At 39.7% G+C, this 26,052-nt stretch overlaps 1 protein-coding gene across 1 annotated transcript in view; it reads left to right on the top strand.

Moving 5' to 3' along the window:
- Nucleotides 1-1,140: 1,140 nt before the first annotated feature.
- Nucleotides 1,141-26,052, top strand: part of ARID2 (AT-rich interaction domain 2) — a 206,922-nt gene continuing 182,010 nt past the window's right edge. The window contains exons 1-3 of the mRNA XM_075014139.1: nucleotides 1,141-1,684; nucleotides 1,845-1,938; nucleotides 3,082-3,179. Of these exons, the coding sequence (XP_074870240.1) occupies nucleotides 1,593-1,684; nucleotides 1,845-1,938; nucleotides 3,082-3,179 (284 nt within the window). The 5' untranslated portion in view covers nucleotides 1,141-1,592. The remainder of the gene's footprint in view (nucleotides 1,685-1,844; nucleotides 1,939-3,081; nucleotides 3,180-26,052) is intronic.

Here is a 26,052-nt window from a genome sequence, read left to right as displayed (position 1 = left end):
TCATAGGATTGGCTGAAGGGGAGGGGGAGGAAGGTGGCTAAGTACTGACATCTAATTTTTTTTAACAAAAAAGGCACTGTGAAAAACTATAGAAGCTTTCACTTGGGTTCCCACCTGTTGTATGAGGGATAAGAGTTTACCTGGAGTTGCATTTACTGCATGTTAGGGGACAGGTGGTGTCCTGGACTTGGAGTCTCATTGTAAGAGTTACCCTACTCAATGTATATAAGGGACAAATGCCCCAAACTCCAAATTGTATGAGGAACAATATTAGAACCATACAGATGGAAATCCCATTAACTGCTCACAAGCATATATGTAACTTTGATTGAGGTGTAGTTTTTGCAAGATTATTTAATTACAAAGAATATCATTTCTTAACCAAAAAAAATAAAAGTTACTCGGCAAGACAGTTCACACCTCTGGTGGCATACCTGCCTAAGGTATCATTCATTTAAAAAAAAATCAGACTTCCTCTTTAGGAAGCTTTTACATTATCTAACCTCTTAAAACCAGTTTGGGGCCTTTCCATGAAATCTGCAAAATCCCCCTTAATCATTAAAAATGTCTTCAAGTGAGACACCCAAAAGTTTTTATTCAGTCAAAATCCTCCCACACTCCCTTGGGCTTGTTTAACTCAGTAAATTTGATTTCGGCCAATTTAATACAGTTATTTAAGACCAAACTTTCCTGTCTCCTTGTTTCTCCCTCCAAAGTCACCCTTTACTGCCTGGGAAGAAGGGCACATTTCCCCTGCCCCTAACACTGGAACAACCGGTAGTAGCCGTTTTTTCCCTTCCCCTTCTCCTTCTCCCTCTTCTCTTTCCGCCTGGCTTTGTGTGAAGTTTGCGGCACATTGCAGATGAGCCCTTAGCGGCGAGAGGAGCCTATTGTTCCCCGCCAGGAACTGCTTGCTGGGGCTGTGCTGGCTTTTGCTTTCCGAGCTGCCTTTTGCAGTACCTGGGCCGGCCTCTGGGGTTCGCTGTGTTGCGCTCTCGCCCAGGCAGCCGCACGGCGGCCTCAGATCTTTTTGTCTGAGAGAGAAGAGAAGTGAATCCCGCTGCCGCCGCCGCCGCCGCCGCTGCTGCTGTAGCTGTACAGTGTGTGTGTGTGTGTGTGTGTGAGAGAGAGAGAGCGAGAGCGAGCGAGGGAGAGGGCGATTGCATGGAGCCGCGTCTGTAACACACACACACTGTCAGTACCTCACTCCAGCTCCCCCCGCCCCACCACAACACTAACCCAATTCATTGTGTGATCCAGCAGCACCATGTTGAGTCTCATGTGCAGGCTGGATCGGTTGGGTTTGTGGTGCTGAGAAGAGGCAGCGGCAGGAATTACTGAGAGGTGCCCCTCTCCCTCCCTGTGTGTGTCTCTCTGCCCGTGTGTTGTGTGGAGACGGGACTCGCAATTACCACGCTCTCGGGGGCTCCCTTATTCCTTTTAAACTTTTTTTTTTAAACCAGCCCCTCTCCATGGCTGCTCCCCGGCCGAGCACGGGCACCTGGGTCTCGTAAAGACAAGGAGGAGCCGGGGATTGTTGTTGTTTTTTTATTGAATTTTTTTTTAAAAGAAAACCTTTTTTAACACAAAAAATGGCAAATTCGACGGGTAAAACCCAACCAGACCAGCGGAGAAAGGGACTCGCTTTCCTGGACGAGCTGCGGCAGTTTCACCACAGCAGAGGGTGAGGAAAATGGGGAGATGGCAGGGGAGGGGGGGAGGCTTTTAAACCGGCCAGATCCAACTTCCAGCCCCTTCCCTGAAGGACACGGCAGCCCCCGCGAGGGGAGAAAGGGGGGGAGAGTTGACAAGTTGTGTTGTTTTGTGTGTATCGCCTTTGGCAGGTCGCCTTTTAAGAAGATCCCTGTGGTGGGTGGGAAGGAGCTGGATCTTCACGCTCTCTACACCAGAGTCACCACTTTAGGCGGATTTGGGAAGGTGAGTGGAAGTTTTAATTTGGGTTTCCCTCCCAGTAACCTCTTCACAAAACTCTCCCCTGACCCTCCGGGGCAGAGAGGGGACGTGGGGGGGCTGGGGAGCTCCCATTGAAAGCCGGTAAGGGAAGGTGGGGGGTGGAAGAAGGAAGGAAGCAGGCAGGCAGGTTGGTGGCTCGGCCTTGTTGGTGGAGAGATGAAGGGAGCTCGTTGGGGGTGCCGTGTACACACCGCTTGTGCCTCCTTTGCCCCCTCCCCGGCCCCCTTTTTCCTTGCCCCCTTTGCGGGGAGGAGGCGAGAGAGCAGAGTGCGGGGGGCTGCGTGTGGAGAAGCCGTTTCTCTCGCTCGCGATTGCTGCTCTCTCTGTGTCTCGCACAGGCAGAGAGGGAGAGGAGCGCCTGAGTGCAGTTTTAGTGCAACTCAAAATTAGCGGGCATGTTTAACATCGATAATCGGCACGGAGCATGGGCTAGGAAACGATCCTCGCAGCCGGGGGGGAGCAGGCGCTGCCCTCGGAGCCCTTCCCGGAGAGAAATAACAAAAGGGGCACCCAAGACGGTGTGTAATCAAATAGCCATCTTTAGGCTTCAAGGCTAGGGACAGAAATGTAGGCCTCAAAAGAAAGGCCTGTCTGTGGCTATGGATCTGTCTTGTGGGGACTCTCCGGGACGGCTCCCCGGCTCCCCTCAACCCCGGAGACCAATGGGCGCCCCCTCCAAGACTTTCGTGAATCATTTTAAACTTCTTTGGGTTTTTAACGGACCGCGTTAGGATTTAAAAGGGGGCGACAGAGGGACTCCCGATTGGTTATTGTCCAGGCAGTAAAAACAAAACAAACAACCCCCAAACGATATAATCGCTTAGTTTTCCCCGGAATAACCAAATATATGGAACAAAATGTAGAGTAGTGGTGCGAATCGGGATTGTAGGTGAGGGGAGACCACCAGGGACTACTGTCTGTGAGAAATGTACCCATATATCCCCCCTATACATAGATCTCTCTCAGTGTGTGTGTATATATATAATATATGTATATTTATCATATATTTATTTGTTTCATGGCAGCCCATATTCCTTGTGATGTTCACTGTCGACGATGTGTCTGTGTTTGTGTTGTGTATCTCTGTCTGTATGCTGTTTTTGACAGGTATCTGAGAAGAATCAGTGGGGAGAAATTGTAGAGGAGTTTAACTTTCCCAGAAGTTGTTCTAATGCTGCCTTCGCTTTAAAACAGTATTACTTGCGGTAAGTGCTGATAAGGGCTCTTTCAGTAGTATTATTGAGCATGGGATAATATTTTATTTTCGATGGGTGTAATAATAAACACACCCCTCACCCTCCAAAAATACTCTAGAGCACTTCCTAATCAATTATTGAGCTGGTTCAGTGGTCAGCTGAAAGAAACTGTTTTGTTATTGTTCACATTTGTATTTTCCATCTTTTAGCCTTAAACCTGCCAGGTAAACCCAAGTTTGTAAACAACAGTCAGAGGCATTTTTATTGATTTATTATAAGTTGGCAGTACAGTGATATTGATACTAGGAACCAAATTAGTATAGTTATTGAAACTTTGTTTCATTTCAAAGCAATAAAATGTCTTTTGGTAGACTTGGTTACCTGTGTATGAAGTTAGATTCTGGTTTAAAAATAAATCTTCCATGGAAAGATGGTTTGCTTCTCAAAAATACATAAATGCAGTTATCATCTGTTTGTCTTATGCAATATTTTCAGCTGATTTTTGTTATCTAGATGTGTCAAATAGGATATTTTAATTTTTTTTTCAGTTACTTAGAAATATCAGTTCCATGCATGCTTTTTCACCAGTCTTATTAAGTACTTAAAGGTAATGCTAAAGGTTATTTTTCTGACCTTTCATGAACCTTATTGTGCATCTCTTAGTTTGGTGTATTCACTAGTGTTCAGTTACTAACTGGTCTTTTATTAATGTTAATTATAATTTTTATCAACTGCAATCTTTTTAAAATATTTATACAGGTTTAAAAATAATAGTGGTCTCTCGATTGAAAGTGATATTTGACATATGTTTAAGGAGGCAAAGTTTGTTTCTAAATAATATATATTTAATATTTTTATTTTATTTTAATTTTCCAATTTTTAATTATAGGCTTTGCTTTTCTGTACATGATATATCCTCTGTGTGTTGTTTTAATTGTTGATATTTTTTTTGTGTGTTGTCGCAAGGCACACAAGCTGTATCTGTCTCAGGTTTAGCATTCTGAATTAGAAAATGTAGTAATTGCACAGGTGCACTTTCTATTGGCTGTCCTAGATTGACTTCCAGCTTGGAGCTGTAGAGTTCACAGTACTGTGTAGAGCAGTTATTGAGTTACAATAACTCAGTCTGGAAAACCTTAGTCAAATATCTGTAGCTACTGGATTTGTTTTGTGATGGCATATTATTTCTTTACAATCCCCACCAACTGAAGAAAGAAACTTTTCTAAAACTCTGCTATATTAATGGCTACTAGGTAGCCTAGGAATAAGGTGGGATCTAATTTTTTGAGCATCTTCTATCTCTGCTTGTTTTTTTTAAAAAAAAAAAAATTAATATGTAGTGTTGGGAGAATATTGCTACAGATGTCCTGGGTAGCAGGAATTGTTTTTTTAAGTTTTCCTGATGGGTCTCTAACTGATGAAAAATGAGCTAAAGTTGTAATGCTGATTACTGCCTGACCTCTCCCCTCTTTCAAGTCCATATTTGCACTAACTCAGAACAGTCAAGCTTATTGCACTAATAGCTTATATATTCTTTGAGACAATTACAGTGGCTTCTTCTGAAGTTTGTGTGCTGTGGTTATTTGCACAGTCCAAATAATAAGCAATTTAAATATATTATCAAAAGATGGTTAATGTGTTGTTTACTGTGTTAATTGATGGCTATTTACAAATAAATTTAATTCTTAGTAGACTAAATCACTTCAGGTTTGTATGTTGTTACCATAGTAGTATTGGCAGGGTATTAAAAACATGCTTTTCTATAATATTTACATAAGTGATCATAACAGCTTTAAAAGAACTATAATTTTATTTTAGTGGAAAAAAATTTAAAATAATTTGTTTAAAATGAAAAGTCTTTTAAAAACACTTTTTCACAGATTTCCATCTTTTGTATAGTGTGTTTCAAGAACAGTCTATTGGTTATTTTTTCATAATTTCCACTATTCTTGATTTGCTTGTTGATAATAATCCCACTGGTAGCTGAAATGTTTACCTAAATAACTTTATTTTCCCTCCACTCTGCACATATTGGTTTGTTATTGTGAGATTGCGGCTGGGGTACTGACTGTTGTTTGTAGAAGCTTTTTATTGGGGGCAGGGGCAGGTGAGGAGAAGGAAAAGTCACCAACATAAATAGTTTCCAAAATAATTAGTGCCTTCTAGTGCCTCTGGGTTTGGACACCTAACTTAATATTCATCAAGGAGGCCTTATTTTCATGAATTCCTGGACATCTACTTTCTGAGCCAGTCCTCTGTGAGAGGGTTCACTTTTGAGACACAAAATCATTAGTCAGTTTTCAAAACCTTGGCCCAAAAGGTTTAAGGACTTTTGCAACTGGGCCTACTAACCGTAGAAGTTTTTTCCAGTATGTACCATAGGACCCAGATCCTGCACAGGCAACTGTTTATAGGAGTACTGTTTAATTCACACTTGTTGATGTTCACTGTTATGCCACCTGAGACACATTTTGCATACACTGAGAAGACAACTCACGTGGGTAACTGCAGATTTGGAGAGTTGGTAGTTTGTGATAATAGGAACTTGTATCTTTCTGTGAAACATCTGGCATTGCACAGTTTGAGATAAGATCTCAAAGTAGGTGGACTGTTGGCCTGTTGAGCTATATCACCTCTTTGGGTACTGTCAGTTTAATTTAAAATTACTTAAATAGACAGTTAACTATTTGCATGACATACTGGGTATCCATTTGTCTTCATCCAATTGAATGAGTGGCTTGTCAAAGACATACCACACCCTGTTCCAGATAGTGCAGGTTGTTGTTGTTTTTAAACTGTAATATTTTTTCGTGTTGACTCTTGTGGAATTTTGCCAGATCACTTTAAGAATGTGTTTTAGCCTTCATTAAAAACATAAGTTTAAAACTGGGTAGGCTCCTGATCCCATGATAAATAATTCAGATAAGCTATAATTCCCCTCCCCCCCAATTATGTGTGAGAGTGCCTTAATCACACTGTTTGACTATATTTGGTTTGAGCTGTCTGACAGGTACAGCAGCTGGTATGCCATGATTCTGTAGTGAGCCATCAAAAGCCACAGTGCCAATAACCATTGATAGACTTTATTTGTATATATAGTAGCGCAAGTCTCTACAGCAGCAAGTAGTGTAATTCTCTTGGATCTTAGTGCAAATTAGATGTTTGTCAACTGAGATGCATTAATAAAGTATTTTCCAAATTTTTTTTTGTCGGTACATTAAATGGGACAGTACATGTAAATGTTGGTCATAACTATTTTCTTACTTTTCTTGTCAGCTATAACTTGGTAAGCATATTGCAAAAGAGAAGTTTAACCAAAAAACCACAAGTTTATTTCGTGTGATGGTTGAGTAGGCCCCCAGTCATACAAACAGTTATAGTGCTGTGGCCCCTTCCATCTGTATGGAGTCCTGTTTGTGAGACTTAATGAAGGCATAAACCGGTAGGGATGTATCTATTTGCAAGTTCTGTGCCTGTAGAGGTGTTTAGGATGCAGTGGGTGGGGTGGGGTGGGGTGGCAGGGAAGTGATTCTGAACCAAAGATACAACTGGGGAATGGGTGGCTGAATTAAAAATAATTTCTTATGGATGTGATTTCTTTCTCTGAATGTATTTGTGGTAGTTAAAGAAGTTAGGCTAAAGATTGTTGTTTCCTTTAAATAACTATCAGGAAAAATGTTTAAAATTAATTTTTGTATGTAACTTTTTTTAGAAACTGTGAAGCTAGTTTGTAAGTGAACTCATGCTAAAAATCAGGGCTGCAAAAAGCAGAATGAGTTAATGTTTGCCAAAGGAGGTACAGGATAATAAGAAGGGTCTGAATAAATATGATGTGGGGTGGGAAGTAGTAGAGGGAGAGTAGGTCAGTTAATAAATGAGGAAATGGGTAAGATCAATTATTAAGAAAACACCTTCATACTGAGCCCCTTTAAGAAATTCTGTCTCTAATGAGAAAAATAAACAAGTATGGACAGTTAAGAACTGAGGTGAAACTTATAAATATAGCTCTTTATGAAAAATAGGTAGAACATGTGGAATAGCTGAACAATTTTGTAAACAGCTGAATTTTGAGCTAATAAAAAATTAAAGAAAAGCAAGGATAGTTCTGGTTGTCAAAAAAAGGAGACTCATTCTAACTATTAGACCCTCAGGAAAAAAGAAATCTAACTTCTGTCCCTCATAAAATAATGGAACCAATATTGAGAAAATTCCCCTCTTACTATATACAGATATTTGACATGCTAAACAGATTTTCCCTCTTTTTTTTTTTTTTTAAATAAGATGTTCAAAATTAGATTTGAATCCTGCAACAGGATCTTCAAAGACATGACTGGGTTTTGCATGGATGAAAAGATTCATTTCCCTCCTGGTTCCAATTGTAGGGTCAGGGACCAGGGCCATAGTGGATGAAGGAGAAGTTACAGCGGAATTTATTTAGATTTGAGTAAAACGTCTGAAATATTTTTTCTCAAAATTCTCACTTTCAGATTAGTTCAAAATATTGAAAGTCTTGTGGACTAAGAACTAGTTGAAGGGTCATAAATAAAAGGTGATAAACAGCAAAGAATGGGAGATATGCATAGCAAGGCCCTGCAGATACCTGTTGGGTCTAGTTTAAGGCCTCAGTCTTGTAAAGAGTTCTACTGGCGCAAATACATAGGCACATAGACTCAATACCATAATAGTGTCAAGGCTATAATTATTGTCTTTAATAAAGATTTTTAAGAGGCAGTGAACAGCATACTAATGAAATTAGCAGATGACATAAAACTGGAGAAAGTCGCAAATACCATTGAGAACGGAGAAGTACAAGACATAGACCTAGAGAGATTAGAGACATTGGTAGCAAATATCAAAGAAATTTAGTTTTGAAAATGCAAGCTAAACATCTGGGGGCAATAATCCAAAAACATGTATTTGGTGTGAGTAAATAACGTGGAAATCAGTAATGCTGAAAAAGAGGTGGGAATGATAGTGAACAGCAATGAAATATCAAGGGGCCCGATCATCCTGTCATTTGGTTGTGCGTACAGCTCTCATTGGTATTCATTGGAGTTCTACATGCTACTGAAAGAATGATCAAACCCCAGTTCGCAATGTTCTGTGGCAGCAGAGAAGACCAGTATAATTTTAGGCTGCTTACACAGCACATCATGTCATGAAACAGTGGGGTAATAGTCTCTCTTCTATGACACTAGCGTGACTACATCAGGAATATTGTTTTTACTTTCAGCACCTCATTATCAGGTGGGACAAATAGGAGTTCAGAGAACAGCAACAAATTGTTTAGAAGTCTGGAGGGACTGATTTATAAGGAAAGACTGAGATAAATATTTATTGCTTGACTAAACAAGGACTATAGTGGCCATGATTGTAGCCACCCTACAACCATTTTAATTTTTAACACTTAGAAGGGTGCGGAATTACATAAAATAGTGTAAAGGACCATAAAGATACATTTGACGTACGGAGTAGGCCAAACTTTTAAAGTAAGATCTACTAGATTGTGGAATAGTCTGCTAAGGAAAATGATGAGAACCCTGTTGCATGGTTAATTTAAAAATAAACTGTTTTGAACAAGGCGAAAAACAGCATTTATGTAAGGATGGGGCAGGTGATGTAGGTGTTGCCCATCCTAGAATAACAAGGTAAGGGAATCTGTCATTGTATGTATCTATAGGCTTTACTAGAAAACTCTAGAGTTTAACCTTAAAAAACTGTATTACTTAATTTTATCACAGACCCCGAAATGATTGCGAGTAGAGATCAGGTGTGGCTATTAATTGTTAGTGTGTGTGGGTTTGTTAATTCTTTAAAGGAAACACAAACCGTGAATTAATTTTCCATCAAGCCTTTGAGGCCTCGATTTGAAGGCTTACTGAAATATTTAAATACTTGGAGATGGAGAATTTGTTTTAGTTACCAAAGTACTGTTGGTGCCTCTGCGGTCACGATAAACTAGATTTATTTATTTATTTTCTTTTAAGATTAAATATTTTGATAATGTTAAATTTCAGGGTATGTCTTGGTGAGTTATTTAGGCTTTGTCTACACTGTGTAGCTTTTAGCAACATGGCTGTGTTACTGAAAGGTAGGCAGAATAGCCCTTGTTTGTTGGCCATTTTGCCAACAAAATAGTTCCACACCCAACAAGCAAAGTTCGCTTTGTCAGCAGGAGAGACAAAGTGCTGTTCACTTGTTCTGGCAAAACTTTTGTAATTCAAGTTTTTTTAAAGACCTCTGAAAGGCAAAAGTTTTGTCGTTCAATTGCCAGCGTAGACATTGTCTTATTTAAATGGATGCTGTCTCCACACCAGCTGTACTTGGAATCTGCTCAAAAGTTAACACAGCATCACTGTTTGTAAAACTTGCACTTTGGGGCAGGAGTGGGAGGGAAAGGGACACCTCAAGAAGCAGAAGTCAGGTGTGGGAGTCAGTGGCAGCATGGTCATGTTAAAGTTGTTCTGACTGAGAACTCAGAAGAAAGTTCTTGAAGCCCAGGCCTCTATCAGATGCCTAAAATATCCAGTGAAGGGGCAAACTCCTCTCTCCTGCTGAGCAAGCTGGTAAAACTCTGTGAACTTTGTGGGTTTTTTTGGTGTACTGGTTTCTTCCTATGGGGTTTACCTCCTGTTGAATGTGGTGATGTGGATTGTCTGTCACTGAACTTACAAATATCTGTTCATTTGTTTTTTGGAAGACACTATCTTTCAGTGTTAACGTATAGTTCTGATTTTCTTTGCAAGTACTTAAAGTATATATCTTTACGCTGACAGTTACGTGCAGCAACTAGTAAGTTACAGAAATATAACCTTTTTGCAACGGCTTTACTTACTGAGATTACAGTAAGACTAGTTTAGCCTTCTGCTATCTGGTGAAAGGTTAGGGAGGCTGTTTTATGATGTCAGATTGAAACAGTGTTAAACTGAGTTTGTATTTTCAGACATAAAAATAACTATGGTAACCATATAGGTTTCAAATATATGGTAAACTCTGAAAAACAAGACTAACAGAATGTGTGGTTGTATAAAACTGTGCTTCTCTCCTGCTGAAGTGGAGTAAGATGGTGGGCATGGAGACAAGGGATTCAGAGTTCTTTCCCCTTCATCACCTGACAAGTTTTAATTCTTTGCATTTACCACACTTCAGTGAATATCATATATACTTTCATTTGTGGGTGAAGTACCTGAGGGCAGGTCACACTGCAAAATTAAGTCAACCTGTGCTACATTGACATACAGCCACTGCAATAATTAAATCACTTTTTCATGTCCACATTAGGCTCCATGTATCAGGAGTGCGCATCCTCAGCAGGAGTGCTTGCACCAATTTAACTGTCAGCAGGGAGCATTGTGGGATGGTTTCTGAAGGGCAGCAACAGTCTATGTAAGAAACACAGGGGCTATGGCTACACTACCCCTCCCTTTCAGAAGGGGTATGTAAATTAAGGGCATTTGAAAATGCAAATGAGGCATTGATATGAATATTCAACATCTCATTTTCATAACACCTACCAGCCAGCCCATCGAAAGGGCTGACTTTGGAAGTGAAAATAGCTGTGTAGCTGGATGGGGTTCCTTCAAAAGGGTGCCCTTGATGTTGAAAGCACCCTCCTTTTCTCTTCGGGGCTTTCAAAATTGGGGCACCCTTTCGAAGGAACCCTGGCTACACGACTATTTGTATTTTGAAGTCAACACTTTTGACGAGCCGGGTAGCTGCCATTGTGCAAATGAGGTGCTGAATATTCATATCAGTGCCTCATTTGCATTTTTGAACAGTCATAATTGACATGCCTCTTCTGAAAGGGTGGAGTAGTATGGCCACAGCCAGGGTGTACGGTGATGCTGTATCACACTAATTACGTTGACCTAAGCACTATGCCTTTTGTGAGAGTGGAGCTTAGTGAGTGTAGTGAGTGGTTACATCAGTGAGAGCTACATTTTAAATGTAGATGCTTGCAGCTGTCTTACGTTGACCTAACTCTGTAGTGTGGACCAGGCCTGTGAGACACATGGAAGGTAAGCCAGTTACTCTGAGAACATGTACCAGAGCTGTGAATGGAACTCAGGTGTCTGATAGGTGAGATCCTTCTCTTATCCAGTAGACTTTTTCCAGACTGCGAGCCTTAAGTTTTGTTTATACTTAACAGTTTAAAGTGCATACTGTACACGGTAGCGCTTTAAACTGTAAGTGCAGTACAAGCACTGGGAGAGAGATCTGCCAGGGTTCTATGTAAACCATCTAGATGAGGGGAGTAGTTAACAGCTCTAGGACCACAGCTTCCAGCGCTGTAGCCTGCTTCAGACTGGCACATTACAGTGCTGTTACTTGCTGCACTTGGTGAATGTGTGTGTGTGTGGTTTTTTTTTTTTTTATACATGCCTAAGCCAGAAAGTGACAGTGCTGTGAAGTGCCACTGTAGAGTTGGCCTTAGTTAAGATAATTAAGCTCTTATTTGTCTGTACAGTGAACCTCTGGTCTTTGTCTCTTGGAATTACTGCAGTACAAATAATTACCTTGGAGAGCACACTGGAGTGCAGTGAATTGGGTGTGGGCCAGGAAGCCAACCAAAAGATATGCTCACTTATCTACACCAGTGACATCATCACAGGACCTAACATCAGCCATACCATCAGGGGCTCCTTACCTGCACATCTACTAATATAATATATGCCATCATGTGCCAGCAATGCCCCACTGCAATTTACATTGGCCAAACTGGACAGTCTCTATGTAAAAGAATAAATGGACATAAATCGGATCTCAGGAGTGGTAATGTACAGAAGCCTGTGGGGGAACGCTTCAGTCTCCCTGGACACGCAGTGGCAGATTTAAGGGTGGCAGTACTGAAACAAAGAAATTTAAAAAATCAAATGGAGAGAGAAATCTCTGAGCTGCAATTTATTTGTAAATTTGACTCCATTAACCAAGGATTAAACAGATACTGGGAGTGGCTTGTAGTTTACAAAGGCAGCTTCTCTGCCCTGGGTGTTAAGATCCCCCCCCATTAGATTCTGACAATGGCTTATATCCCCCTGTCTGATCTGACTTGTTTTTTCCTCTTTTGATACCTACTATTGATAATGGGCCATTTCCACCTTGCTGAATAGACCTTGTCAGCTCTGGCCCTCCCTTTTTCTGGGACCCCATTCTTTAAATACCCCTCTGAAACCACCCCCACCACTCATGCATCTGATGAAGCGGGTCTTTGCCCACGAAAGCTTATGCTCCAAAATATCTGTTAGTCTATAAGTTGCCACAAGATTTCTTGTTGTTCTCAAACCAAAAGACCTGTCTTCTAGTCCTGGGTCTGACATTTATTTGGCATGCAACCTTAAGCAAATTCCTTGACGTCAGTGTTTACTCATCCATGAAGTGGAATTGTGAACTCTTTGGGGGCAGAGACTTTCTCTCTTCTTATTTCTGTGACATGGCTACTATGCTTTTGGGTATTTGAAAATAAATACTACTAATTAGAAGTATTAAAGGATAAATCTATTTCCAGATTGCTTATCTGTGCTCTGCCGTGTGGAGGAGCAAAGAGCATGATGTAGATGAGAGGGAGAACAATGGTCCCTCCTTAGGGGAAGTGTAAGTTGGAATATGCTTATTGAGAAGGAACAGAAGGGATTGAATAGTAGGTACAAATCTCTCTGGAAGTGAGAAGCTGACTTAAAAAAATAAAATAGTGAGAAACTACTCTGTGCAGTAGTAGTGGATTATTGGACTCTGCTTGAGGGCTTAGAGGGCTAAACATCCAGTTTCAAATATAGTCATCCTGGAGCAAAAACTTTAAGTCTTAACAGAGTTGGATTAAATTTTCAACCTCAGGATAGTTAAATTGACGTAGCTGCGATTCCCTAATGCTCTCTCTCTGTAGGCCCCAATTCTGCAAGGTATTGATGCTGGTGCCTAACTTTTAAGAATGCGAGTAGTGCAGTTGAAATTGAAGTGTAAAGTGTTTTGCTGTATGTAGACGTTGCAGTGTATACAGAGCTTTATAGGGACATGGTGTATTGGGGTGTCTATTCTGTTGGGTCATTTCCCAGGAAACTGAGTTAGCTGAATGGTGATTATCTAGTTCAGGTATATATCTAGTAAATGTGAAGTAATTTATTCGTAGTTAAAATGTTGAGAGTGTAAAATTGTAAGCTCTGAGATATATAATTTCATATCACATGGCCAAATATTAATGAAAGAGTTATACTTCTGTCAGTACACAGTTGACTTTAAGTATAACAGCAACGAAGGGTCCTGTGGCACCTTATAGACTAACAGAAAAGTTTTGAGCATGAGCTTTCGTGAGCAAAGACTCACTTCATCAGATGCTGCTCCAGCATCTGATGAAGTGAGTCTTTGCTCACGAAAGCTCATGCTCAAAACTTTTCTGTTAGTCTATAAGGTGCCACAGGACCCTTCGTTGCTGTTACAGATCCAGGCTAACACGGCTATCCCTCTGATACTTGACTTTAAGTGGTGGCCCTGGTCAAGGATTGAAGAGGCCTGGTAATGCAATTCATGTGTGCAATTTGTAAATTTTGGCAAGTAGTAGTATTAGGAAGCACTGGAGTTTGAGGTACTTTCTTCTTAGCATTTTTCTCTTCTCTACTCCATTTTTTGCTTACGGAAGACCTAAGAGATGTAAATTTAAAATAATATAAGCTATATTCATATAATGCTGTGTTTGCACTATAAAGACATGAAAAGTCAGGATTGACCCAATTTAAGGCTGAATGTGCAACCTTATCTCTGCCCCTTGAGCATGTTTCATGATCAGTGCCTTGTATACTTTGTGGCCCAATAGGACTAAAGTTGCTGTGGAATTTAATCTCTTGTATCTCCCTGAGCTGCATGTTTATGTAAAGGTGGGAATTTAGGGTAATTATAGTTCATAGTTGAAAATTTTAATTGACATGAGAGTCATTTACTGTTTTTAACTGTGATTATTTTTGAGTGTGGGTTTTTCTTCTGTATATTCTCTAGGCATTCTAGCTTCACTTCTTGAGGTTCCATCATATTGTCCAGTTGGTCTGACTCAGAAACTTTTTTTCCTCTGCATTTGTTTCCAAAAAGGTGAGGAAGCTGACAGTTGACTTCAGCGGCTCCTCAACCTGGCTCCTAGTTCTTTGCTTCCATACTCTTTTCCAAATTGGCTAGTTGAGATCAACCAGTCAGTGCTTCTCATTTTCCTCTCACCCTCTTCTGGCTCCTGTCTGGAAGTTGGATTCCAGCTCTAGTTCAGTGACAACCCCATCTTTTCCTTTCTGTTCTCCTACCCCCCCTCCCCCCGCCCAGCTCCGTGGAACAGTTCGAGGAGGATTAATTCCCACTTGGAAAGACTGGAGGGTAAAAAAACAGCAGGCAGGTCCGTGCAGGGCAGTGAGACATAGAATCAAATATCAGGTGCCTGGCTGCAACAAAATAGAATATTTTGCAACAGAAATGTTGAATTCTGTGGTGTCTGCAAAAAAAATCCACAGCTGTGGAGTTTCAGAATCCTTAGGAACAAATGGAGATGAATGGACTTCATGTGTCTCAGAGCGGTTATTTCAGGGTCTTTGCAGACCTAGGCAGGCATTGCAGCATTGGTTTACGCTTGGGTCATGTTTCCAAGGTTGTTTCTGCAGCCACAAAAGCTACAAATGTAATATTTTTAAATTGAAAACTGTGCTTTTGGAGCATAATTCTGTATACAAGGTGAATTCCAGTACAAATTCTGATGGTCAATTTGTGGAATAAACAGCATTGATTATGAAGCAATTTTGAAGACAGTCTCTTGAATATTGCACAGTAAAATCATAAAATTTTCTTCAACCTTAGGTAAACAGGTTGCATATTTTGTACTGTGCACTACTCAGTATGCCACAAAAGTAATTTTGTTGAAGAGCATGGAGTAAATTGTAGTTAAACACAGTACCATAGATTAGTAGTAAAGATAGACTGAGCTCCAAAATTAAACTACAACACTAACTGCATCAGTGGCTGTATCGTTATTGTTTAGGTTTCATTATTACTCCTCATGGTCAAATACACTGTTATTACTTAGTACAACTAAATACTTAGAAGCGTGAATTTATTTTTATGTGATTTTTATATAAACTTGTTTTCAGTTTTCTTCTAGTCATCTAACTGGAAATTTATTGAGATGTTTCCAATCAAGAATTTACAGTTATATACAGTCTCAATCAGTAATATAACCTATATGTTAACGGACGTTCATATGGCAATTGGAAAAGTAAACATTTGAACTTCATTAAGTCAGCTTGAGGAGAGTACCCATTTAAAAAAGCAGCTATAATTTTACATAACAAGTAGTGAAATATAAACAAGAACAAAAAAATCCTTCTCAAAAGTACACCAATGCCAATTCTGTTTGTGTCTTTGTGTGAGATACCTGTAAGTGAGATAATTGATCAAAAATGTACTAGTCTCCATCGGGAATAAAAAATATCATGTTGGTTGAACAGTACATTGATGCTTATCGAAGTGTTGATATTGCAGTAGGATATGTATAGGTGGAATTATATTTGGATCTGCATAGGCAGCCTGCTGTACTTAATTAGAATTCGGCTGAAATCAGTAGGACTCCTTATAGGTAAAGTGGTCTCCTTTGTACTGTACGGATTGCAGGATCTGGGCCATAATTATTAAAATATATCTTTCGAGAATAGATGGTCCAAATATTTAAATCAGAAAAGCTCTTCTGAACACATATGACAGTAAAGTTAATGTAAACTGGATGCTCAAAACTTCTATTGCCTCCAGTGGAACTTTGGTTGTTAAGTAAGTGCTGTTTTCAAGATTGTATCAAAAGGACTTTTTTTATCTTTACTGTCACCCCTAATTATATATTGTAATGCTCAGTATTGCTGATTTCAGTGCTCAGAGTAAATACAGACATTTAATTTTTTTAATGTTGATGGAATAGTTATGGACATAATTTGAAAAATATAGGGAGAACGTGAATATGAATGTACATTATACAAAACATAGACAGCATTTTGATTGTTTGTGGTATGTAAAATAGGATATAGAACTTCTCAGCTTTAGTCTCATACCTAAATTCTGCTCAGGATGCTGTGTCCCTAGCAAATTAACATTTCCATTATCTTATAAATGTTGTGTGGCCTGTAGGCTAATTTATTATCCCTACTGGACAGTTCTTCCAGAACAAAATTCACACATGCTTGTGCAAGACTTCCCAGGGTTTTCTTGCATCTGTGCTTGTGTTATGAATGTTCTGTGAATAGAGGAATTAATTTCCAATTTTGTCAATCAGCACTTTTCTGAAGCTTTTTCATTTTTATTCATATTTTTAAAGTGGATATGTCATTCACATATACAATATTTGTCATTTTATGATTATATCTGAAATATTACAGGCAAACTAATAACCTTGCTCTGAAGAGTTTACAGTCCAAGTGTCTGATCTTCCAAACCATTTTTCTTGGGAGCCATTGTCTCATTGAGGAAGTCAGTGGGGTTGTTCACCTAAGTAAGAGAATACTGGACTGGACTCCGGATTAGCAGATACCATGAGGAGGATGAAAACAAATATTGGAAACTACAGGGTTAAGGAAGCACACCATTAGCACAATAAGATTTAAATTTGCTTTGGTTACTAATGTCATCCTGAGGTTTTAGTGTTGTTTCCTAATTTTACTTTTAGTGTGAATAAAATTACTAAATTTATTTCATGCACATCTGGCTGTCATAAAATCTGCCTACATATTTTATGTGTAAATTATATACATAGAGAGTTACATGATGGGATGATATGGCATAAGAGTTTTGTCACTATTTCTTGTATTGCTCCTACATCTGAAGGTGATACATATTTCATTGTTAACATGAGTTCAGTTGCACAGAGTGAAAAGAGAGAGAAATTAAAACACTTATAAACATGATCTACTATCTTTCCATATATGACATAATTTTAAGTCTTTACATTTTTATCTTGGGACCTTCTACAGCTGGAACAAAGTGCTATGTTACATTACTTCTGTTTCCACCTCATATGGTTCATGGGATACCTGATGATGATCCTTTTCCTAGTGTGGAGCTGCTTATTGCTTGTCCTTCTTCTCAGACTAGTATAATTTTGGCTCTGAGACTTTCACATATTGGAGAAAGTCGGAAATCTTCCTGTAACAAATTGATTTGAAAACTGATGACTGCAGTTTGAAGCCGTGTAGAGGTTTGGAATGTAAGTACCCCTGACAAAGCTGCATAGTGAGCAGAGGGCAGGTGAGGCAATCAAAGGTGTATGAAAAATGCAATTTATTACGACTTTGCAGTTTCTGTTGGATCATATTAATATAATATCATTAGTAGGGCCTTGTTTTTGTTTCTGAAATATTTTAAATTATTGTTTACTGTAAAGATTTACTGGCTTCCAGGTGTTGTGGGCAAAATCTCATGTAATATTATTTTAACTGGGGTTGTTAAGCTTATCACCACTCTGCTTTCTCTTTTGTCAGAACAACATTTCGCTCCAGAGAGTAAAAGCAAGAAATGTTATTTGGAAGGGTACTTTCCTCTTTTTGTTTGTCCACCATGTTCTAACCCCTGCCTAGAGGAGGATGCAAGTTGTGCTCTTTCACCTCTGTGGCTATGTCTGCACTAGCCCAAATCTTCAAAATGGCCATACAAAGGGCCATTTCAAAGATTACTAATGAGGCGCTGAAATACATATTCAGCACCTCATTAGCATGCTGCTAACCATGTCTCTTCGAAATTGCTGTGTTTCGCTGCTGCGCGGCTTGTCCAAACAGGGCTCCTTTTTGAAAGGACCCAGCCAACTTCGAAATCCCCTTATTCCTAAATTCCCAGGGTCCTTTCGAAAAAAAGCCCCGTCTGGATGAGCCATGTGGCAATTTCGAAGAGTTGCAGCCAGCAGCATGCTAATGAGGCGCTGAATATGTATTTCAGCACTTCATTAGTAATCTTCGAAATGGCCATTTTGAAGATTTGGGCTAGTGTAGATGTGGCCTATATGTATAAAAATGGTTGATACTATCTGATGCAGGAGCTTTCTATGTCCTTTTCAGGTAGCCATGGTATCCTCCCTTGAATGGCAGCTGTGTCACTGGCTATGCCCCCTGTTAATGACAGTCTGATTTTATATTGCATCAGGATCAGCTAACATGGAATTCTGTACTTGCGCAGAGTTTCACTGAGTTCGTTGGGGTACTGAGTTAGCAAATACCTATGCAGGATCGGAACCATTAGGAGCAGAGATGGAGGCTTCCAAATCAGGGGAAAAAGGAGATCTTGAGCACTGGGTTTCCCAAATCTAGCTAAATCCTAAAAATAATTTTATCATTACTCTTTTTTTGAAGCACGAAATTGATACTATTTTCATGCATCTTGACAGTTTGTTAAAAAGTGAGATATTTGTTCCAGTTTCCTTTTCTCTTCTGTGGAGGGCATCATAGACATCTGGTGGAATCTCAGGTAAACAAGAAGAGGAGTATAGCCAGGTACATGCCCTATCTGTATTTAGGTGGGTATATATTCTTCACTTTTGCTTTTATGATAGTGTCCAAAGATTTGTCCCTCATAGATGAAAGGGTAAAAAGCAAAATTAAAAAGCATATTAAAAAAGGAAGAACAGTTACCTCATCTGAGATCTGAAATGACTTGGGCAAGTGGTGAGGCAGCAGTATAATAGAAGGATTGTTCACATGACAGAGGCTGTAGAGTGGAAGTGAGTTTCTGGTTGGGGGCTGAAGTGTGCAAGTACTAAGGAATGGAGAAAGCTGAGGGTATGTCTCAACTTACTGGAAGGTCCACTCCTTCAGGGTCAATCTTCCGGGGTTCAACTTTAGCACAACTATTGGGGACACACTAAATCGAACTATCAGTGCTCTACAGTAAGGCCCTGGGTACTCCTCATTCTTGCAAGGCGTAAGGGAGCTTGACAGGGAGGTTTTGCCCATTGACCTTCTGGGGGGATGGACAGAAAAATTAATCTTCGATACATTGGTTCCAGCTATGCAGTTTTTGTAGCTGGGATTGCGTATTTTAGGTAATACAGGAGGCGAAAGGAGAGTTCAGAGTCATTGATCATGGAAGATTAGGATTGAAAAAGACAGCAGGAGATCATCTAGTCCAACCCCGTGGTCAAAGCAGGACCAACCCTGACTAAATAGAATATTGTAAGGGTGATGCCAAGGTTGTTCACAATGAGGCAAGTAGGAGGTCAACAGGGAATGAGAGTAGAAGAGACACAGTTACTCCTGAGAATGTTTCACTTGACCATGAGAGGTATCTCTATATTTATCGCATTTAGTGAAACAAAACAACAGCCGTATAGCACTTTAAAGACTAACAAAATGATTTACTAGGTGATGAGCTTTTGTGGGACAGACCCACTTCTTCAGATCTATAGAATTTTCAGTACAGACGCAGTATAGAGGTCCTCTATAGATCTGAGGAAGTGGTCTGTCCCACAAAAGCTGACGGCCCAATAAATCATTTTGTTAGTCTTTAAAGTGCTACATGACTGCTGTTTTGTTTGGTAGAATACAGACTAACACGGCTACCTCTCTGTTACTATTCCACATTTAGTGAAACAGAGCTGTGACAAATCCACAAGTATATTTGGTAAGACAGCCAATGCAATTGAATGGGGGGGGGCCATTAATGATTCCAAAGAAATGTATATTAGCAGTTTGACAGGGATAGTTAAAGTTCAGTGTAGAGAAAATATTAGAGAGGAAAAAAATAGTTTTAAAAGGACAGAGAAATGGGAACTGGATTTTGTGGAATTCCATAGAGAAGGATAGGAGAGATTCTTTAACACAGATATGGGTCTGTTGTCAGAGAGAGCACATTTTGATAGGTATTTAAAATAAACTATTTGATGAATGTTGAGTTCATGATATTTTTGCATCTCCTGCAGTGGGTGCTGAGCACCTAAAATAGATTGGGGTAATTTTCAGTTCCCCCTTGGTCTTGTGAGATGTAGGAAGCAGTCCTTCATTTTTAAAAAAAAAATTGATGTATTATTAACGAATGAATAAAATTATTTTATATCAATTTGAATGCAGGTTTTTAAATCTATGAAAAGAATGTAAAACTTAAAGCTGATGAAAGCTTTTGGGTACCTTTACTTGAAATTTGTTGGTGCCAGTAATTTCAGAGGTCACAACTGTGGCATCTGGAAATAATCCAGGTCCTGATACACAACAAAAGGAACATTTGCCCTCAGAGAATGGAAATCCCATGGAAGTATGTCTCTGCAAGATCATGTCAATGAACAACAGTGCTCAGCTGTTGGATGGTGGTTGACGGTTCAGTTTTTTTCTCTTTACAACAGAGCCTTTATTTCATCTTACTTTTCACTTTTACTAACTAGAGCTGTTGCCGGTGGTGTGTGTTGCTGTGACCAGTAATTGTGAAGAACAATATAATTTGTAGACTCTGATGTAAAGAAAGGTGGCGGTGAGTAGAAGGGATATATTTGATTAGATATGCAAAAGGAGATCACCAAAAAGATTCTATATCCCTTTGAGTTATGTACCCCCAACACGTGGTTTAGAAGAGCTGAAGAATGATCAGCATACTAAGACAGAAGATTCCTTTGAAACAAGTTGTTAATTCTCAATGTCTAGTACATGCCCTAGGATTGGAAGTTCAAAAATTTTAAACGGGTTCTTACCTATCCTGTCTCTTCCTTTTTTCTTCATTTTTTGAGCCTTTTGCAAACCTCTTGTCTTAAGTGAATCCAGCTGCTGTACTGAATCCCAATATTTTGCCAGTTACTTCTATTAGTTGTGAGTGCTTGTAACTCATAGGGCTTGTCTACACTACCACCTTCCTTCGAAGGAAGGATGGTAATTAGGGTGTTGGGAGTTTACTGATGAAGTGCTGCTGTGTAGGCAGCACTTCATTAAGGAAATTCCTTCCCCCCCCGCCCCACCAGCAACTTTGAAGTACTGGCAGAAAGTACTGGCGCGTGTGCCACGGCTAGATGCATGCCGATACTTTAAAGTTTAAAACTTTGGAGTTGCTGTTGTGGGGGGGAGTGGAATTTGCTTAATGAAGTACTGCCTATGCACGGCAGCACTTCATAAGTAACTCCCAACACCCTAATTACCATTCTTCCTTCGAAGGAAGGTGGTAGTGTAGACACAGGCACAGTGGAGTTTGGCCATAAGTAAGAGAAAGGAGTGAGGAAGTTGTTGATTGGAATGAAGTCTGTCTAGTGAACTGGTACAGTTCAGTAAAGGTTGAGAACTGTTACTTTAGAATGGTTTTCCATTTTTATGCTAAAATGAGTTTATTACCTTAGAGAAAATATACCAGTATTAACATTTAGGAATATTTTATAGTAAGTAAATGTTAATCCCCACCATCTCTGTTTTTTAGTAAGGATACCTGATCATTAGAATAGGGAACAACTATTAAAATTTGTTAGAGATGGTAGTTGTTTTTTGATTTTGTACTTTTTTTTTCTGAACCTGCAAGTTAATAAATTAGGTATGTTCTACTAATATTTAAAGTAATAAAGGACAAAGGTGGATTGTTAGTGTGGACATTTAGTTTGAAGTAGTCTGGAAGCTATATCAGAAACCTAAATATAATTTTATTTAGCTACTTATTCTCCAACAATGAAATTTTTTATCTGACTTTTATTAGTAGTGTGAGAATTTAATTCTGGAATAGATACTGTAGGCTGTCTACACTAGATCCCAACTTCAAAGGGAGCATGGTAAGTAGGGTGTCAGGAGATTATTAATGAACTGCTGCAGTGCATATGCAGCATTTTGTTAAGCTAATTCTCCCCCATGGCAACTTCAAAACAGCAAACTTCGAAGTGCCGGCTTGCGTGTAGCCACGGCTAACTCGCCGATACTTCGAAGTAGCCTGGGCACTTCGAAGTACTGGTGGGTTAGCCGTGACTGCGCGCAAGCCAGCACTTCGAAGTTTGCTGCTTTGAAGTTGCCATGAGGGAGAATTAGCTTGATGAAGTGTTACATATGCACCACAGCACTTCATTAATAATCTCCTGATACCCTGCTGACCATGCTCCCTTCAAAGTTGGGAGCTAATGTTGACGGAGCCCGAGTGTTCCAAAGCATTCTTCTTTTTTTTTTTCCCTTCCTTTTTTTCTAAAAGATACATCTGCAAACATGCACTTTACAGTAAACTCTTTCATATCTGGCAGCTCTGGAACCGGTAGGTTGCCAAATATTCAAATATCCTGAATAATAGAGAGGTATACCTAGCAATGCATAACAGTAAAGAAAAACAAGATTAGATATTAAGAAACAAAGAAAAATGTATGCAGAGTACCTTATTTACCAGCAACCGTAGTATTGTACACTGTAAACTTACACAGTATTTGCTTTATTTATTTGTATTTACTTTCACTCTACTGTACTTTCGGAAAATGTAAGTAAAATTTACTTATGGTCAAAATGCCAGTTATTTAAGAGTTTTGGGTGATAGAATGCCAGATATTAAAGAGCTCACTCTACTATCTTTGACCATATGGAAGCAGCTTTCTAAAGTAAAGAGTGGGAAATACACTTTTTTGTTTGTTTTTATTTTGTTGAATTAAAAGTACTTTGGAGATTTAGCTCATAACTTGCAGACACTTCCTGTTTACCAAATCAGTGTTTATACATGGGGAAAATAGACTAAAGCAAAAGGTGAAGGTGTTTATTAACTGAAAATATGCTACCAAAGAATATATTGTCAGACTTTAACAGGAAATATACTTAAGTGATTGTTGTTTTCAATTAATATTTCCCTAATTTATCCCAATCCTATACTTCTGATCCCACTGCTTGTTCTTGCTATTTGATATATTTAGAATATCTTCTGAATATGTAATTTAAATTTTTTAGTTTTCCCCATTGGTACCAGTCTTGGTGGGTCTTTGCTTCTAGTACAAACATAGGTAAGAATTCCCATAAGGTCAGAGTTCTGAGTACTGAACAGAGACGATAGTGGACTGGTACAGGTTAGTATGGTGTACCAGCAAGAAGCAGTTGCTGGAACTTATCCATACATGGCTGATAGTAAAGTGCTGTGCTTTAGTATTATGTCCTTTTTTGGTTAGACTGGAGAAGCATGCTGACTTTTTCTTTTGAGAACTATAAAAGAAAGACTGTTAAATAGCAGTTGGTACATTAGGCCTCATCTTTCAGAGAATAACCTGAACTATAAACAGAAAGCCATTTCACCTACAGTTAGAAGAGTGGATCATCAGCAACCTCCTGTGGGTCATTGTTGAGCAGATGGAATTTGTATCCTTCCATAGAGACAAATGTATGGGCCACCTTCTGTGGTCTCAGCAGTTTTATTTCTTCCCGTGATTCCATGAAGAAGGCAGAAATATTCAACAAGCAGTCATTGCAGTGCTAATGACAGTGATGTCTAGAGCATGTTGTGTTCTAAAACACAAAAGCAGTGAGGAGGTTCAATTTGTTATGTTAATCTTTGAATGTCAGTACAGCCCTCGATAGTTCATCATTTATCGGGCCATTAAAGACTGATGGCAAATTGCCTTTTCTTTCCAGCACTTTGAATATCCCTGTTTCACATAGATTTTGAATTTCTCCCGTTTTCTTTGAGTGTTCCTGCAAGGTACTGAGTTTCTATCATCTGTAGTAACAGAGAGGGAACCATGCTAGTCTATATACTATCAAAACAAAAAAGCAGTCAAGTAGCACTTTAAAGACTAACAAAATAATTTATTAGGGCCATGTATACACTAGTTTACTAATAAAGCGCTGAAATACATATTCAGCGCCTCATTAGAATGCCAGCAGCCGTGGCACTTCGAAAATGACGCGGCTCGCCACCACACAGCTCATCCGTCTGCTGCTTGTCTATCTGCTGTTAGGAGTAAGGGGATTTCAAAGTTGCCGGGGTCCTTTCAAAAAGGAGCCCTGTCTGGACAAGCTGCACGACAGCGAGCTGCGTCAATTTTGAAGTGCCGTGGCTGCTGGTGTTCTAATGAGGCGCTAAATATGTATTTCAGCACTTCATTAGTAAACTTCGAAATGGCCATTTGCAGTTTTGGGCTAGCATAGACGTAGCCTAAGTGAGGTTTCGTGGGAAAGACCCACTTCTTCAGATCATAGCCATACCAGAACAGACTCAATATTGAAGGCACAGAGAACTAAAAACAGTAATCAAGGTGGACAAATCAGAAAAAGAACGATTGAGGCGAGCAAATCAGAGAGTAGAGGGGCACGGGGGCGTGTCAAGAATTAGATTAAACCAAGTATGCAAACGAGCCCCTATATTGACTCTGCAAATTCCCATCCCAGTTCAAACCACGTGTTAATATGTCGAATTTGAATATAAAAGAGAGTTCGGCAGTCTCTCTTTCAAGAGTGTTGTGAAAATTCTTCAGTAACACGCAAACTATTAAGTCATTAACAGAATGGCCCACTCCATTGAAATGCCAGCTAACAGGTTTGTGGATCAGGAGTGTTCTTATGTCTGTTTTGTGCCCATTAGCTCTTTGTCTAAGAGAGTTTGAAGTCTGTCCAATATACAAAGCATCTGGGCATTGTTGGCACATGATGGCATATATGATGTTAGTTGAGGAACGTGAGAATGTGCCCGTGATTCTGTGAATAACCTGGTTAGGTCCAGTGATGGTATCTCCAGAAAAGATATGTGGACAAAGCTGGCAGGGGGTTTTGTTGCAAGGAAAAGTTCAAGGACTGGTGTTCCTGTGGTATAGACTGTGGCTATTGGTGAGTATCCTCATAAGGTTGGGAGGTTGTCTGTAGGAGAGAACAGGCCTGTCACCTAGGGCCTTCTGGAGTGTGGCATCCTGATTAAGGACAGGTTGTCGGTCTTTAATAATTTGTTGCAGTGGTTTGAGTTGGGGGCCGTAGGTGATGACCAGTGGTGTTCTGTTCTTGGCTTTTTTGGGCCTATCTTGGAGTATCTGGTCTCTGGGTATTCATCTGGCCCTGTCGATTTGTTTTTTTTATTTCTCTTGGTGGGTAATTCAGGTTTATGAATATTTGGCAAACATCTTGTAGATTTTGGTCTCAGTCAGTTGGATCAGAGCAAATGCGATTGTACCTAAGGGCTTGACTGTGAACAATGGATCTACTTATGTGTGCAGGATGGAAGCTAGAAGCGTGTAGGTAAGCATAGCGATCAGTGGGTTTCTGGTACAGTGTGGTACCGATCAGGCCGTCCTTGATTTGTACTGTAGCGTGCAGGAAATGTATCTTTTGCGTGGAGTAATCGAGGCATAAGTTGATGGTGGGGTGCAGATTGTTAAAGTCTCTGAGGAATTTTTCTAGCGTCTCTATAGCATGGGTCCAAATCGTAAAGATGTCATCAATGTATCTTAAGTAGAGGAGGGGTGATGGGGGCGAGAGCTGAGGAATCGTAGTTCCAGGTCAGCCATAAATATATTAGCATATTGTGGGGCTATGTGGGTGTCCATAGCAGTTCCACTAATTTGGAGGTATAAATTGGCCCCAAATCGAAATAAGTGTGTGTGAGAACAAAGTTACAGAGGTCAGACACCAGATTGGCTGTGGTAACATCAGGGATGGTATTCCTGATTGCTTGTAATCTGTCTTTTTGTGGAATATTAGTGTACAGAGCGTCTACATCCATTGTGGCAAGGAAGGCATTGTCAGGTACTTTTCCAATGTCTTGTAATTTCCTCAGGAAGTCAGTGGTATCTCGGAGAGAGCTGGGAGTATTGGTGGCATAGGGTTTGAGGAGGGAATCCACGTAACTGGATAGTCAGGGGGTAAGGGTGTTAATACCCAAAATGATAGGTCATCCAGTGTTTCTGGGTTTGTGGATTTTGGGAAGTAAATAGAATAATCCAGGCTGGGGCTCAGATGGTGTGTCTGAGTGAATAACGTCCCAAATAGCAGCA

Source organism: Carettochelys insculpta, chromosome 1, assembly GCF_033958435.1.
Source record: "Carettochelys insculpta isolate YL-2023 chromosome 1, ASM3395843v1, whole genome shotgun sequence".
In the NCBI taxonomy this organism is placed as follows: Eukaryota; Metazoa; Chordata; order Testudines; family Carettochelyidae; genus Carettochelys; species Carettochelys insculpta.
The sequence above is the reverse complement of the archived record's forward strand: the minus strand, read 5'-3'. Positions and strand labels throughout refer to the sequence as shown.